At 36.0% G+C, this 16,161-nt stretch overlaps 1 protein-coding gene across 1 annotated transcript in view; it reads left to right on the forward strand.

Annotated features, from left to right (window-relative positions):
* The window catches only part of VPS13A (vacuolar protein sorting 13 homolog A), a 125,119-nt gene that overhangs the window by 63,930 nt on the left and 45,028 nt on the right, over positions 1–16,161 (forward strand). Inside the window, exons 38-47 of the mRNA XM_070938650.1 lie at positions 4,229–4,452; positions 6,476–6,708; positions 7,474–7,566; positions 7,823–8,179; positions 9,137–9,238; positions 11,398–11,556; positions 11,657–11,918; positions 12,756–12,916; positions 13,218–13,321; positions 15,604–15,901. Coding sequence (XP_070794751.1) covers positions 4,229–4,452; positions 6,476–6,708; positions 7,474–7,566; positions 7,823–8,179; positions 9,137–9,238; positions 11,398–11,556; positions 11,657–11,918; positions 12,756–12,916; positions 13,218–13,321; positions 15,604–15,901 — 1,993 coding nt within the window. The remainder of the gene's footprint in view (positions 1–4,228; positions 4,453–6,475; positions 6,709–7,473; positions 7,567–7,822; positions 8,180–9,136; positions 9,239–11,397; positions 11,557–11,656; positions 11,919–12,755; positions 12,917–13,217; positions 13,322–15,603; positions 15,902–16,161) is intronic.

Consider the following 16,161-nt stretch of genomic DNA (forward strand, 5'->3'; position numbering starts at 1 on the left):
CCTGGCAGGCATTACGGAGACCTGGTTGGGCCAGGAGGTGGGAGTTCTCCTCATAGACATGTGCCCACCAGGCTTCCGCGCATTCCACCAGCCGAGAGCTCAGGGCAGGGGCGGGGGGGGGTGGCGGTTATCATAAAGGAAGATCTTGATCCGAGGGAGACCACTGTTCCACAGATAGCCGGATGTGAGTCCCTTCTTGTGAAGTGGGGCCGTGGAGTGCAGATGGGTTTGTTGATCACGTACCTGGCTCCCTGCCGCGTGGCAACGACTCTGCCTGAGCTGCTTAACGTCCTAGCCGAGGTGGCGGTTGATACCCCCAGACTTTTGGTCATGGGGGATTTCAACCTGCCATCTATCGGTGAAACGTCTGAGGTGGCTTGGGAGTTCATGGCTTCCATGATGGCCATGGACCTGACTCAGTTAATTCATGGCCCTACTCACTCGGGTGGGCACACTCTGGACTTAGTTTTTATCTCTAGTGGTCCATGGTCGGGTGGTGTTGATACAGGGGATATAGTCATCGAACCCTTGTCATGGTCTGACCACTCGCTCCTTCGACTTGACTTTCTAACCGCTGCACCCCGCCGCAGGGAGGTGGGATCAACTAAGTGGTTCCGCCCCAGGCGCCTAATGGATCCTGACAGGTTCCAGATGGAGTTTGGGCCAATTCCTGAGACTCTGGCTCATGACTCGGCTGAAGTCCTGGTGGCCGCCTGGGACAGTGCGGCCGCCGGGGCTTTGGACCGTGTCGTGCCTTTGTGGCCTCTGACCCGGCACCGAACTCACCTAGCTCCTTGGTTCTACGAGGAGCTGAGGGAGATGAAGCGCCGAAAAGACGCCTGGAGAGCGGTTGGAGGACCAGCCGTTCCGAATCTGACCGAACGCTGGTGAGGTCTTATATTAAGACCTACCTAGTGGCGATAAAAGCGGCAAAATCTAGCTATTTTGCCACCCTTATTGCATCATCAGATAATCGCCCAGCCACCCTGTTTAGGGTGACCCGCTCCCTCCTCCATCAGGGAGCGCGGGATGATCCCTTGCAGGGTCGAGCTGAGGATTTTGTGCAGTATCTGCATGACAAGATCGCTCTGATTCAGGAAGGCCTGGCCTCTGACTGGGTAAGTCCAGACGGGATGACTGAGGCAGGTCTTGAGAGTGTTATCTGGGAGGAGTTCGATTCTGTGGCTCCTGAGGACGTTGACAGGATTCTGGGACGGCTGAACACGACCACATGTTTATTGGACTCGTGTCCCTCCTGGTTGGTGCTGGCTTCCCGGGAGGTTACACGAGGCTGGCTCCAGAGGATTATTAACGCTTCCTTGAGCGAGGGTGTCCTGCCGGCCGCCTTGAAAGAGGCGGTGGTGAGGCCCCTCCTGAAGAAGCCCTCTCTGGATCCGGCTGTTTTGGCTAACTATTGTCCAGTCTCCAACCTTCATTTTATTGCGAAGGTTGTTGAGAGTGTGGTGGCGCGGCAGCTTCCACAGTACCTGGATGAAGCTGTCTATCTAGATCCGCTCCAGTCCAGTTTCAGGCCTGGGCAGCACAGAAACGGCATTGGTCGCCTTGGTGGATGATCTCTGGAGGGCTCGGGATAGGGGTTGCTCCTCTATCCTGGTCCTGTTAGATCTCTCAGCGGCTTTTGATACCATCGACCATGGTATCATGTTGTGCCGGCTGGAGGGGTTGGGAGTGGGGGGCACCGTTTTGCGGTGGTTCTCCTCCTACATCTCTGACCGGTCGCAATCTGTGTTGCCAGGGGGGCAGCGGTCGACCCCGAGGCGCCTTGTCTGTGGGGTGCCGCAAGGGTCGGTTGTCTCACCCCTTCTGTTCAACATTTATGTGAAGCCGCTGGGTGAGCTCATCCGTGGCTTTGGGGTGGAGTTCCATCAGTACGCTGATGATACTCAGCTGTACATCTCCACCCCAGGCCACCCCAACGATGCCCTTGAAGTGATACCCCGGTGCCTGGAGGCCGTGCGGGCCTGGATGGGGAGAAACAGGCTCCGACACAATCCTTCCAAGACCGAATGGCTGTGGCTTCCGGCGTCCCGATATAGCCAGCTGGTGCCATCGCTGGTTATTGGGGGCGAATCATTGGCCCCCACGGAAAGGGCTCGCAACTTGGGCGTCCTCCTGGATACACGGCTGTCTTTAGAAGAGCATATGACGGCCGTGGCCAGGGGGCTTTTTATCAGGTCCGCCTGATACGCCAGTTGCGTCCCTTTTTAGATCGGGACTCCCTACGCACGGTCACTCAAGCACTCGTCACTTCCCGTCTGGACTACTGCAATGCTCTCTACATGGGGCTCCCCTTAGGGTGCACCCGGAGGCTCCAGTTGGTCCAGAATGCAGCCGCGTGGGAGATTATGGGAGCGACTGGGCACTCCCATGTGACACCTCTCCTACGCGAGCTGCACTGGCTTCCTGTGGTCTTCAGGGTGCGCTTCAAGGTGTTGGTGATCACCTTTAAAGCACTCCATGGCTTAGGGCCGGGGTATTTATGAGACCACCTTTTGCCGCCAATAGCCTCCCACCTTGTCTGGGCATTTATTAATCCCATGTTTGGCTCTGGGACTAATTACCCTGGTTTAGACAACTGGTAGCAGAGGATGGTTGCAGTTGCTAAAGCAATTTTTACACTCTCAGTTCTGACTGTCGGTGAGTAAGTATTTGTGTAGTCCTCAGGATAACGTTGAGCGAAACCCTGAGCTACGAGTCTGGCCTTGTACAATGACTCACCATTTGGTTTCTTTTTGATTCTGTAGACCCATCGTGTGCCAATGACCTTTTTGTTTGCTGGAGGTTTTGCAGGTGTAAATACTTTAAGTTTCTTTAGACTGTCCATTTCAACCTGCATTGCTTCATACCATTTGTCTTGCTCTGAATCAGGGAGCTGCTTGATTTGCGTGAAATTATCAGGTGGAAGTGTGACATTGCAAATCAAAGGCAAGGGTGCTTTTGTCAGTTGCCAAGAATATCGTTGTGGAGGGATTCCTTTTGTGGCCCTCTTGGAACGTCTCGGAACAACTGTCCAGTCTTCTTCTGCTTCGTCCTCGTCCTCACTTTCGTCGCTAGCGTCAGCATCTGCGGCTTGCGAAGACGGAACACACCTGCCAGTACGCTCCCACAGAGAGGGACTCCTCAGGGTGCCGTCGGCCAGACAATGTCAGCTGGCGACCCCCAGGGGGAGAGCCTTCTCTGTGGCGGCACCTGCCCTCTGGAACAACCTGCCCCCAGAGATACGCACGATACCAGACCTCTGGACTTTTCGTCGGGCCCTGAAAACACATCTTTTTCACCTAGCTGGGCTGGCTTGATCCCATCCCTTCAATTTTAATTTGTAATTGGTTTTAACCCAGGTTGTTTTAATTGGATAGCCAAATTATTTAATGTTTTTAAATTGCTTTTAAATTTTATATGTTATGTTTTACCGTGGCTGTTCACCGCCCTGAGTCCTGTTGGAGAAGGGCGGTATACAAATTAAATAAAATAAATAATAAATTAATTAATACTTTATTAATTTAAAGTATTTAAATTACTTTATTAATATAAAGTAGATTTAACTATTTTTCCCCCCTTATCTGCCATCTTTGTTTTTTTCTGTATTATTTCTCACTTGCCTTCTGGACTAAGCTTTAATGTGGGCTGTTAAAAATGTTTAATAAATATGTGTGCATATATAATTGTTTCAAGTTGTATTCTGCATTTCCACACCTGTGAAATTCAAAGCAATTAGCAGACAAAAATAACCAATAATATAATCCAAAATAATCTTTTAAAAATTGGTATAATACAGCAACTATACCTGAAAAATGAAGATTGTGGACATATTAAAAGTATTTTAAAGGTTCATAAAAGTGATAGCAATTCCCCTGATATATATACTTAATATATTCATCATTCCAAAGGTAATCTTTAGGTTTGGCCAAAATAGATTTTTTTTTTAAAAAAAATTAATAACAGTTGAAATGTGAGAAGATTAGAACTCTGAAAGGAAACTTTTATGTATATAAAGCTTTAAAAGATGGCATAAAGCATATTTGTTTCTCAAAGGCCATTTAAATAATTATGGAATGACAAACAGAGCAAAAAGTAAAATAGATAAACTTCCAGATTTTATAATTTTATGTGATTTGAGAGCTATATTTAAGATTATGCACATACAGTCTTTTATTATTGATAAATAATAAACTTTTATAAGTTATTATTCTGTCAACTTGTCTTTCAGAATGGTAGAAATGAAACATGGATCTGAAAAGAAAGTCATGGTGAATATAAGCTATAAACAGGGGAGAGATGGCACCACCGTTGTGGACACAATTGTTGAGGAAACCTATCTCTGTGCTAGTGTAGAATTTCTGCTTGCTGTTGCAGAAGTTTTTCTAAATGCTAATGCTGAAAGCACTGCTGCAAATAAAAACTTCAGGCAAACACTGGCTACAAAAGAACAAGGTCAGTAATTGGTACCAATATATTTTAGATACTGATTAATACCTTTGGCTTCATTATGAGGCTGTAACTTTGTCTGCATGATGCTGTGATAAGCATCTTACTCAGAAATTTTATATTTAAATTAGATTTATGCTATATTTCAAGTGTTCCTGCATTTAAATTTTGCTGAATTGAATATAATTATAAGGGGTTATGTGATTCCTTGCTGTGCAAGTCATCCTCGTTTCTGAGGAGGCTATCAGAGAATTAAGTTATCATTTTGAAATTCATTGTTTATTAAACTATAAGTGAAAAAAGAGGAAAATGCAGGCAGCTATTTACAGTTGCAGTGTACAACATGTCTTGAAATTAAAGAAGCAGAAATATTCTAAATCCAGAGCAGTAAAATGAAGATAGAGGCAAAAAAATACAGTGAATATTTTTATTCCAAAGTTTATAAACATTATTAATCTTTGCTAAAGCTGAAGCATTGAAATATTTTAACATTCATAAAAATGAAAAAACATACTACAGACTATAAAACTGTCTTTTATTACAGCAGCTCCCAACCTTTTGGGCACCAGGGACTAGTTCCATGGAGAGATTTTTCTGTGGACAGGAGGGAGCATGATTTTGCATGCTGCCTGCATTCCGCAGATGGGGCTTCTCTTGTTTGCATGGACCCCTGTGTTATTAGACAGCAGGTTTTTCCAATTACTACAATTTTTTAATGGAAATAGTTACATTTTGATAGGGCAACAATGATTCTTTAAAAACAACGTTTCTCACACAGATGGGTATGTCAGGGTACACAAACACATAACAAACATAGATCTAAAGATTAAAAAGAATATTTTCATCGTCATAATTTCATTCATAGGAAAGGGAATTTTTTTTGGGTGATGAAAAACATTTTACATTCTGTTAATAACTCTAATTTGCTTAGTTGTATTTTAAAATGCCTAAAAACTCTTAAGTCAGCTCCATAAAATCTTATAAAAGAATTACAATTTAGGTAAATGTAGGTGAAGTCATTAGGACTTGCATTCTTAAGAATACATGGGAAATGAAATCTTTACTGATTTGATAATTTTAAAAAAATGCATTCTTAAGTCAATAATTTTATACAGGAGGTTATCTAGCTAAGACATGTTTTCCTGTGAAAAACAGATTTGATACTTCTGTCAAATAATATTAAAGTAGAACCATGTGATATGGGAGGCAATATACTACTTGACATAATCTTAGACCAGTTGATTTTTATTAATTGTCAAAGTTTATTTGACTTCTGTTTCAATTTTAAGTCTTGCCAGAACCTGATTTGTTTTCCCTATATTTTACATATTCTGTCGATAAAATTGTTTAGAATAGAATAGAATAGAATAGAATAGAATAGAATAGAATAGAATAGAATAGAATAGAACAGAACAGAACAGAACAGAACAGAACAGAACAGAACAGAACAGAACAGAACAGAATTTTTTATTGGCCAAATGTGATTGGACACACAAGGAATTTGTCTTGGTGCATATGCCCTCAGTGTACATAAAAGAAAAGATACGTTCATCAAGAATCATAAGGTACAACACATTGATAGTCATAGGGTACAAATAAGCAATCAGGAAACAATATCAATATAAATCATAAGGATACAAGCAACAAAGTTATAGTTATACAGTCATAAGTGGAAGGAGATGGATGATGGGAACGATGAGAAGATTAATTGGTTTTTTATTAACATTTGTATTACATGTATTTTTATCGTTCGCTGTTCACCGCCCTGAGTCCCTTAGGAATAGGGCGGTATATAAATTTAATAAATAAATAAATAAATAATAGTAATGCAGACTTACTAACTAGTTTGACAGTGTTGAGAGAATTATTTGTTTAGCAGAGTGATGGTGTTCGGGAAAAAACTGTTCTTGTGTCTTATGATGAATTTTTTCAACATTTTTAATTAAAAGCAAGAATTAGTGAGATAGACACATTGGACAGTAAAAAGATATACTTATAATCTTACTAAATATATGCATTACATTTTTAGCTCCTGTACAGTCAGCATCCACAATGGAAATAAATCTTACTGTTAAAAATCCTGATATAGTGTTTGTGGCTGATTTAACTCGAAAAGATGCTTCTGCATTGGTAGCCACAGCACAGTGTGAAATCTCCATAAAAAGTGCACCTGGAATATATAAAATGACAGCTGTTGTTGAAGATATAAATGTGACAGCTTGTCCATTTTTTCCAGCTCTGAGGAAAGGAAATATTACCACGGTAAGATTTTAAGATAACCTGATATAAAACTGAAATCTGCCGTAGTGCTATGCAATTTCATGTTAAAGCAATGTACTTGGATTGGCTATATATATGTAGCAATATCTATACACTATAGTCACGTTCTCTCCTGTAATTAAGATGGCGGGATAGGTAAATTGGATAGATAAATATAGTGATTGCTTTCTCTATTTTCTTGCTTGCTTGCCTTAAAGATTGTTTCATTCTGTCAATTACATTTTCCAATTAGTAATTCAATTTAAAATCATACAGTCAGTAAAAAAAAATAAAAACTAACATTTCTATGGAAGCAGGGTTGTATATGAAACAATCATTAAAACACCAATATCATGACTGAGAGGAAATTAAATGGACCAAGCTCCCTGGCTTGATGGAAGAACCATCAATAATTAGAAGTTGCTGTTCTGATTTTGCAGTGTTGTTGGAAAAAGACTTTTGGTCTGTAGCCATATCACTAACCATGTCTCTAGTACTGCATACACAATTCATACACTGACATTAGGAATTACATATATAATTTTTTGTTATTACTGGTGGCAGCTACAGTATGTAAATGAAAACATGCATATAGCATCAGATTGACTTCATGGAAGCTTACTTGCTTCCTATCAAATGATCATAGAGAAATCAGTTTCTAAAATACATTGTTTCATTTCTTTGCAGCATCTGTTACCATTTTGCTGAAGAAATTTACATTCTTAACATGCAGATATTTATATTAATTTAATTATTATTTGATTCCAGGTATTACAACCATGTGATCTTTTCTTTAATATGATGCAGTCAGGTGAAGAACCACAGAAAGCTGAGCTGTCAATAAAATCCCTAACTATTAAGGTATATTAAATATTTCTACATTTATATTAATCTTAGAGGACTAAATGTAGTGATATTTTTAGTCTTATATGAACTATAGAAATAGATTTTTTTATAAACTTAACTCATCTATTAAGTAAATGTTACATAATAATTTAAAGTGGACTCCTGTCTATTTCAAACAAATAATTCTCCTTATATTATTATATCTAATACTTTAGTAATTTTTGATTTTCTAATTTTTTAAACTCCATAATTTTCTTTTTTTTTAAATCAGGTGTCACCTTTTATCATAAATACAGTTATAACTATCACATCAGCACTTTTCCCAACCAAAGAGACTGCAGAAAAAGATCTTAGCCCAGTACCGCCAGATCTTTGGGATAAGAAGAATATTAAAAATCTAAATATGTGGTTTCTTGAAGAGTCCATTGAAAACAAAGATCCTGCTTCGGTAGCTGAGTTGATTCCTACAGGAGAGTCATTAACAATGAAAATTGAAACTGTTGTTATAACTCTTGAAGCTGGAGTTGGTCACAAAACAGTACCAATGCTTTCAGCAAAATCCTCATTTTCTGGAGAAGTCAAAAATTGGAGTAGTCTAATCAATCTCTCATCACGTCTTGAACTAGAGGTCAGTACAATGTTCAAAATATGCTTCACCTTTTAGGTTGCTTAAAAATAATTATGCAGTGGGATATGTTGGTTGACATTTTCCCTACTATTTTAAATTCAGCAAAAAGTTCTGTTACCACCAGATAGCTGTTGAATAATCTACATTAAACTAAGAATAATATTTCTTAAGCTATATTTACATTGATGCATATCTTCAGTGCCTTTCTCAACTTCCATCTTACCACAATACAGATAGTCCTCAACTTAGAACCAGTCATTTAATGGTTGTTCAAAGTTCCAACGAACTCCTCAAAAGGTACTTACAACCTGATTACAAAGTTCCAAAAGCCCCCCCACCCCCGCCCTCCATGATCATGGAACTACTTTTCAGGCCCTTGGCAACTGGCCCGCATTTATGGCTGTTTGCAGCATCCTGCGGTCTTGTGACTATGATTTACAACATTTTTGCCAAAACCCAGCATTTACTTCCAGTTTTTGGCAAACATCCCATAGTGAATAATAGGCTTGCTTAACAACCACACAAATAGTTGCAAAATTGGGTCAGTAACATGATGACCCATTTAACATTTTTACAACTTTGTCAAGTACTACTTATACAAACATCCAAAATCGAGACTTCACTGTGATGACAAGCCAGAAAAGAGGGTGTAGAGCAGTGGTGGGTTGCCCCCGGTTCGCCCCGGTTCTATAGTAATAAAAACATCGGGAGGCTCTGCCCACTGACCCCGATGTCATCAAAATGCTATTTTGAATGTGCACAGCTGCGTTGCGAACTGGTAGTAAAGGTAAGTAGAACCCATCCTTGGTGTAGAGGCATTCTTCCTCCAGTTTCCTCCTCTTCCTTATATTTTATATAGTAAGGGATGAACTTTCTTTATCTTCTTTTTTATTGCTCTTCACTTTCAATTCATTCAAGTTGATATAATCTAATTTTCACACTTCATTTAATTTTCAGGTACACTATTTCAATGAAATGTTTGGTGTTTGGGAACCATTACTTGAGCCACTAGAAGTAGAAAACAGTGATGAATTCAGACCATGGGTTCTAGAATTAAAGGTATGGTTTAGAATTATAATTTTACTTGAGTATAGGACAGATATGTTAACAAATATAGTAAATGATCTGTCATTGTAATAAAAATGTTAAATATATGATCTTGTTAAATTTATTTGAGAAGAATTATTTCTTGCTTGTTACTTTTGAATAGAAAAGTTTCCTTGTTTTAGAACATAATTCAGTGTATTCCTAACTCCAAAGCAGATGTAAAGGTGTATTAAAGTCCACTGACTGTTTAGTCTCTCCATAGTAATTTGTGTTCTGGACTGAAAATAGTACAGTTTGAAACTCTATTCTCCACTTTGGAAGAATATGATTGTGAAATAGGAATGTATTTATTTTTGTTGCACACAGGTTTATCTCCCTCCAGTAACTGAATACATTATGTTACATACTAACAAATGTTACATGTCTATCCAAAACCTCCTTTTATTCTAATCTTTGATAGTTTACAAAGATTGTGTTTTATTGTGTTGAATGTATCTATTAAAATGTTTCACTGTATTTCAGCTTTCTGTTCAAAAGACACCACAACTATTATAATGTTGGCATTTTTGTAATCAATACGTTAGTTGAAACAAAAATTCCCAAACAAGTTATATATTCTTGAAATATTTATTATCCTCCCTCCTGATATTTTCTTATGAGAAATGATGAGCTAGTAAAGACAAGCAAAGACAATGTTGTGGCCATTATCAAAGCACCGGCAAGTAGTCTGGTCTTCTCCAAATAAGAAGATCTCTGGGTAAAAAAGGAAACCATACTCTCAACCCTGGCAGAGTCTTTTTAAAATCACTGCGTTTGGTAAACTCACTTTCTAATCAGCTTTGGAAATTACCTATTTAACTGTCTTCAGGCTATTAAAATCTTTGTTTGTGAGATTCCCTTCACTCTAGAATAAAAGAAAAATTAACTATAGGAACTTAAAGAATTTGAAATAAATGGTATAAAACTAAATAAGACCTTAATTCAAAAAAGTTATACATGATTAAAAGACCAGACAGGTTTGGAATACTAGGGCTTTTGCTATAAAACGTTAGAAATAATTATATAAATAAATAATGCTTTCAAACTTAATTATTTAGTTTATTTAAATTCTAACAGAAATTTGAGACTTTGAGTAATTGGACATTAGAAGGGACTTTATTCCAGGCACAAAAGGAAACAGAAAGTAAAAAGGAGAGAAAGGTTTACCTTTAGTCTTTGTTCAACTTTGGGACAAAATGACAGAAAATGTTATGACATTTGAAATATTGCAGGAGATATTTGAAGACTAGGAACAGAAACTAGGAGTTGCCATGTCAGCACTGATGTCTGTTTCTAATATATCCAAAAGATATTAAAGAAGAAAGTACAGATGTGAAAAAGAATACCAAGCATTTACAAGATAAACAGCCGAAATGAAGCTTATCAGATACAGAAAAAATAGAAAATAAATTGTTTATATGCAGGAAATTTTTTAAAAAATGGGCATTATAAGATAGAGATGACATTTAAAATGGAAATGCAAATGATATACAAAGATCTAGATAATGATTCTTTACTATATTTATCAAAGAAGCTTTCTAAAGCCTCAAGCCTTTTTGATGGAGGGAAAAACTGAAAAAAGATCAAATCATGCAACATCTGAATAAATTAATTACTGGAAGCAAAAGGAAGGAGTACAATTTGGTTTGCTTGACCAAGGTTAAAAATGAAACATGTTTCTATAAAATTCTGGGTACCCTTTTTTCTGGCACTAGAACTGAAATGTTAATAATTTATGGATTTGTATATTAATAAGGAATGAGTTACGGGAAGATACTTATATGTAACCTTATAAGGGGATGAACAAATATTAAGTTTGTACTTGTGATGAAAATCAAAAGTCACTTCTTTAAATATTTATTTTCTCTTTTATTTTCTATTTCCCCTTTTTATTTAGTACCTCAACTCTATATTTTTCTTTTCTTAGTTTAGTTTATATTGTCTTCTATTTAAAAAAACTTTTAATAAAGATTATTTTTTAAAAGTTATATTTATTATATTTCTTCCCACCATCTTGTATTATTTAACAACACTTTTAATAAATTAGGCTAACTTTACAAAGCATTCTAAACTTTAAATAACGTTCACTTCTAGTTTCTAATTTTACATGTCCCAAATATTTTCTCTTTAAGATGAAAAAGAAAAACAAAAAAGCCTTTGTTGAATCAGTGGCAGAAGAAGAACACTATAAAGTGCCAGAATATAAAACAGTAATAACTATTTATTCTCAAAATCAGTTGAACATTACTTTATCCAAATGTGGGCTATTAATGTTGAGTAATCTAGGCACGGTAAGTGAAATTTAAATTTGGATTTGGGCCTTAAGTGAAGAAAATCATCTATAGAAAAAGTTATTAATTTGAAATTTTGTTGATTTATTATTCTTGTTAGGCATTTGCAGAAGCAGCTACCGAGGCTTCAGAAATATTCAAAAAAGATAGGGCCCCTTTTGTATTAATAAATTCCTTAGGAGTCTCCATCACTGTTTTGCCCAGTGAATCCTTCAGTGTTCTTAATATTGAACCAACAGCAAATTCATTTCATCTTGAAGATGGGCAAAGTCTAAATATGGAATATATCAGAACTAAAAGTGAGCAAGACCAGTTCACAGCAATGACCACTCTAAGCAGCAAGGTATTCTACATTTGGCTCAGTAAGTATACCTGAAATGTCTATTAGTCAACATCTAAATGTATATGATGCAATCATGGTGTTTAAGAAAAGTTTAAAACAACTTAAGTCTGTTTAAATAACTATCTAGTGTATGTATTCTAACTGGTGGTGCAGTGATTAGCGTGCAGTATAGTAGGCTAACTCTGCCAACAGCAGGAGTTCAATCCTGACTGGCTCAAGGTTGACTCAGCTTGCCATCCTTCCAAGGTTGGTAAAATGAGGATCCAGATTGTTGGGGGCAATATGCTGAGTCTGTAAAACAGCTTAGAGAGGATTGTAAAAGCACTATGAAGCGATATATAGGTCTGAGTGCTATTGCTATTGCCTCATGGCTTATATTCATTAATATTATGAATACACTACATTAACAGCTGTTTTTCTGACACCTAATTAATTTTTCAGGGGAAAATGAACAAATTAGCATTCATTTATATAACAGGATCAAACTGTATATTACACATATCTGTGACTGAGTCTTGTAACTAATATTTTTCTAAAATTAGCTTCCAATGTCTCAATTTGGATTATGGGGAAAGAAAAATAACATTGATTGGACAGAGGATAACAATTGCATTAATAAATTAGGAAAGGAAGAATACAAGTTAAACTAAAGCTCCTTTTATTATAGCACTTGTTCAAATCAATGAATGCACACAAAACAACATTTTGTTGATACATTACATTCTTTTTTTTAAATGTTATTTATATATTTGCAATTACCTTAGGTACTTTTATTTCTCCCTCCCTCTGTTTCATAGCCACACAGAGATCTATACGGCTTCATTTTTCATAAGGTTTTTGTCTTAATTTTTTTTAGCTCCTCAGAATCATTCTACTACTGACAAGATCCCATTGACAAAAGTGGGTCGGAGCTTGTACAGAGTTAGACATAATGATTCAGGTGTTGTAAGATCTATTGTTTGTCAAATTGATACTGTTGATGGGAGCAAGATAGTAACTGTACATTCTCCAATTCAGGTGAGATATTTTCTTTTAAAGTTTACTGAGTAGTGGAAATCTCCCCCAAGTATAATGTTTTTATTTATTTATAAAATCTTAGTTTGGGAAAATTGATTGTTTTATTTCCTATGCATATCAGAGCAAATATAAAACATTTTATAAAGGTATTTATAAAATGGATATCACATCTTCCTAAATTTCTAAATGTTAAATTTCATTGTATTTTTCAGATGAGTAGAGATTTAATTAGCAGATAAAATGAAATTGTAACCTAGTTATTTTTGGTCAATTGACACAAACTTTTTATTTTTCTGTATAGATAAAGAATCATTTTTCAATTCCTTTGAGTATTTATGAAGATGGAAAATGTTTAGGAATAGCACTACCAGATAATGAATTTAACATACCATTAACTTCCTATAGGTAATTATTTTCTTTTTTGTACATTATTATTTATTTTGTACATATTCTGTACATATATTTATTTTGTAAATATCCATTGGTAAATTAGTTTCTAAATGTAATAAATCAAGAAATAATTACTATTAGGTATTTTTTCCTTAGTAAAGGAATATAGTTGGATTAAATATTTAGTTTCTACTCTTTTATGTTTTGTTTGCGTCATTATTAATGGCCTTATACTCTCAGGACTATTTCCTTTTTAACATTGCCATTTAATATTTCCCAGTTATTTATTAATCCTTGGAAATTATTACAAACAAACAAACAAAAATTAGAATAATTTTTATTTAAGATTTACATATATAACAAAAAGTGCATTCAAAGAAAAAGATATATAGGTAGTCTTCAATTTACAATCACAATTGAGACCAGAATTTATATTGATAAGCAAGGCAGTTGTTAAGTGAGATGCACCCGATTTTACAGCTGTTATAGCCATGGTTGTTAAGTGAATCACTGCAGTGTTTAAGTGATTCATGCAGTCATTAAGCAACTCTAGCTTCCTCCATTGACTTTGCTTCTCAAAAACCATCTGAAAAGATTGCAAACGACAGCTACGTGGCCCCAAAACACTGCAACCTTAGTAAATGCTGTACATGTGACCATGGGGATGCTGCTATAATCATTATATGTGAGGATTGGTCGTAAGTAACTTTTCTGAGTGCCATTGTAATTTCGAATGGTCTCTAAATGAATGGTAAATTGAGGGCTACCTGTAGTAATTGCGAAAGAAAAGAAAAGATAGGAAAAAAGAGAAAAGAGAGAGAAAAGAGACAGAGAAACAGAAAAACAGAAAACATGAAAAGTAATATAAAGAAATGGCTTCTAATCTTCCTCTCGTGTTACTGTGTGTAATACAGTACATACATTTCTAATCAAACCTCTCTCTTTTTCTCTAGGATTACATCATAATTCCCTTCTTCTATAACCTATTCTTTCTAATCATTAAAACCATAAGTCACAAAAGCATTTTCTTTTTTACACAAAAAGTCCATTAGGGGTTTTCAGTCATTGATGAAGGTCAATACTATAATAACCTTTCTCTAATCAAAGAAGTCAATTTGGCTTTCTCAGCAAGTTCTGTCAATTTTACCAACTATTCCTCTACAGTGCGTAGTGCTGAATCTTTCCATCATTTGTGCATATAATCCGTTATTTTGACATAATCTATGACTCTTTTCTAATTGTCCATCTGTTCTAAAAGGAAAGGTTCTGGCTTTTATTGAATATTAATATTTAAAATCCTCTGTAGCGATGTCTATATTTGATTCCATTTTTTTAAGCTTTTTCTATGTCCACCGATCCATAGATACAGTCATACAGTTTGTAAAATTTGTTTGCCGTCTATCTCACTGTGGGGCTTACAATAATAAAAAGAACAAAAAATAAAATGTGTAAACAGAACAAAAGCAAAATAATGGAACAATAAAGTAAACAATCACAAAGGAACACAACTAGAATAAATACATCAATATAATCAGTAAAAAGATGGATTGGTGGAGAGGAGGCGGCTTATATTATTCTTCTTAATTTCCACCAATTTTTTTCTCATTTAACTAATTATTTAACAATAAACCATCAATATTCCCATGAAGCTTCAGTCATTTGTCTAGTCGATTTTACTATTTTCAAAGGTAATTTCATTAAAGAACAAAAAAAAAACCCTTTCTAAATTATTGTCTCATTTATCTTTTTAAAACTTTCTTAATCACAGTCTTTGCTTTTAAGTCAAAATCATTTCAAATGGTATTTTTTTTCTAATCTTTTTTTTTTTTTTAAAGTTTCTCACTGAGTGTTCTTATTCTTTCCTGCTGGTTGAAAGATCTCTCTTAGACTATAAATTAATAATATCCAAGTACAAGAAAATAATAACACATTCTCATTGTGCCATTTTATCACCTTTCCATTTTATGACAACTAAATATTTTGCCCCAAAACATTGATGATTTGGATAACTACATCTATCCATAGGACCATCATCTAAACTTGCAGAAGGCAGACAGAATAGAAAAATAGGTGACCTGTCAACCAGGCCATGCACTGATGTTACTTAATAAGGCAACAAAAGACCCATAATCCAGAATGGTTACATTTACAATATATTTGAATGCAGTTCATTTAATATTATTTGTGTTGCTTCTAATTATATTGTGTTCTAGTTTCATTTATTTAAACCTGGATAGAAGTATTGAATATTCTTAATAGAAAAGGAAAATAAGAATAACTATTGTGTTTATTCACAGGTCATTACTGTTTTTTCGACCAGTAATTGATGAAACTGAAATTTCTGGAGAATATGAATCCAGTGAAGGTGTTAGCTTTGATGAAATGGTGAAGAATTTTGACAAATTGCTACAGAAGAAATGCCGGTCTTTAAAATCACCTAATCATCCACTTATTATCAACATTGTTCCAATGCAAGATACTTTGATAACTTCATCGTGTACAGATGATCAGTGGGATTTACCATATGTTGTTCATTTGTGGTCTTCTGTTATTCTCCGCAATCTACTTCCATATCAGATTGCCTATTCTTTAGAGGTAGTGTTTTTTTTTTAATTCCCTTTCCCTTTCTTTGGATCTTATAATTTAGAATATACCCTCAGTTTCCCTGAATAAATGACATTTAAATTCCTCAAAATATACTTGGCCATGTCCAGAATTCAGTTGCTGCTGCATATGCACACTAAATATGAAAGAAAATTCTCTTGAGTTTCTAGTGTTTTTTTCAGTTAGTCTTAGTAAAGTAGTTATTAGCTGTTCTGCTTCTTGATCTGAGGAGCGTTTATTTTACATCACAA

Source organism: Pituophis catenifer, unplaced genomic scaffold (assembly GCF_029215685.1).
Source record: "Pituophis catenifer annectens isolate HBS135680 unplaced genomic scaffold, rPitCat1.0.hap2 SCAF_2, whole genome shotgun sequence".
Lineage (NCBI taxonomy): Eukaryota > Metazoa > Chordata > Lepidosauria > Squamata > Colubridae > Pituophis > Pituophis catenifer.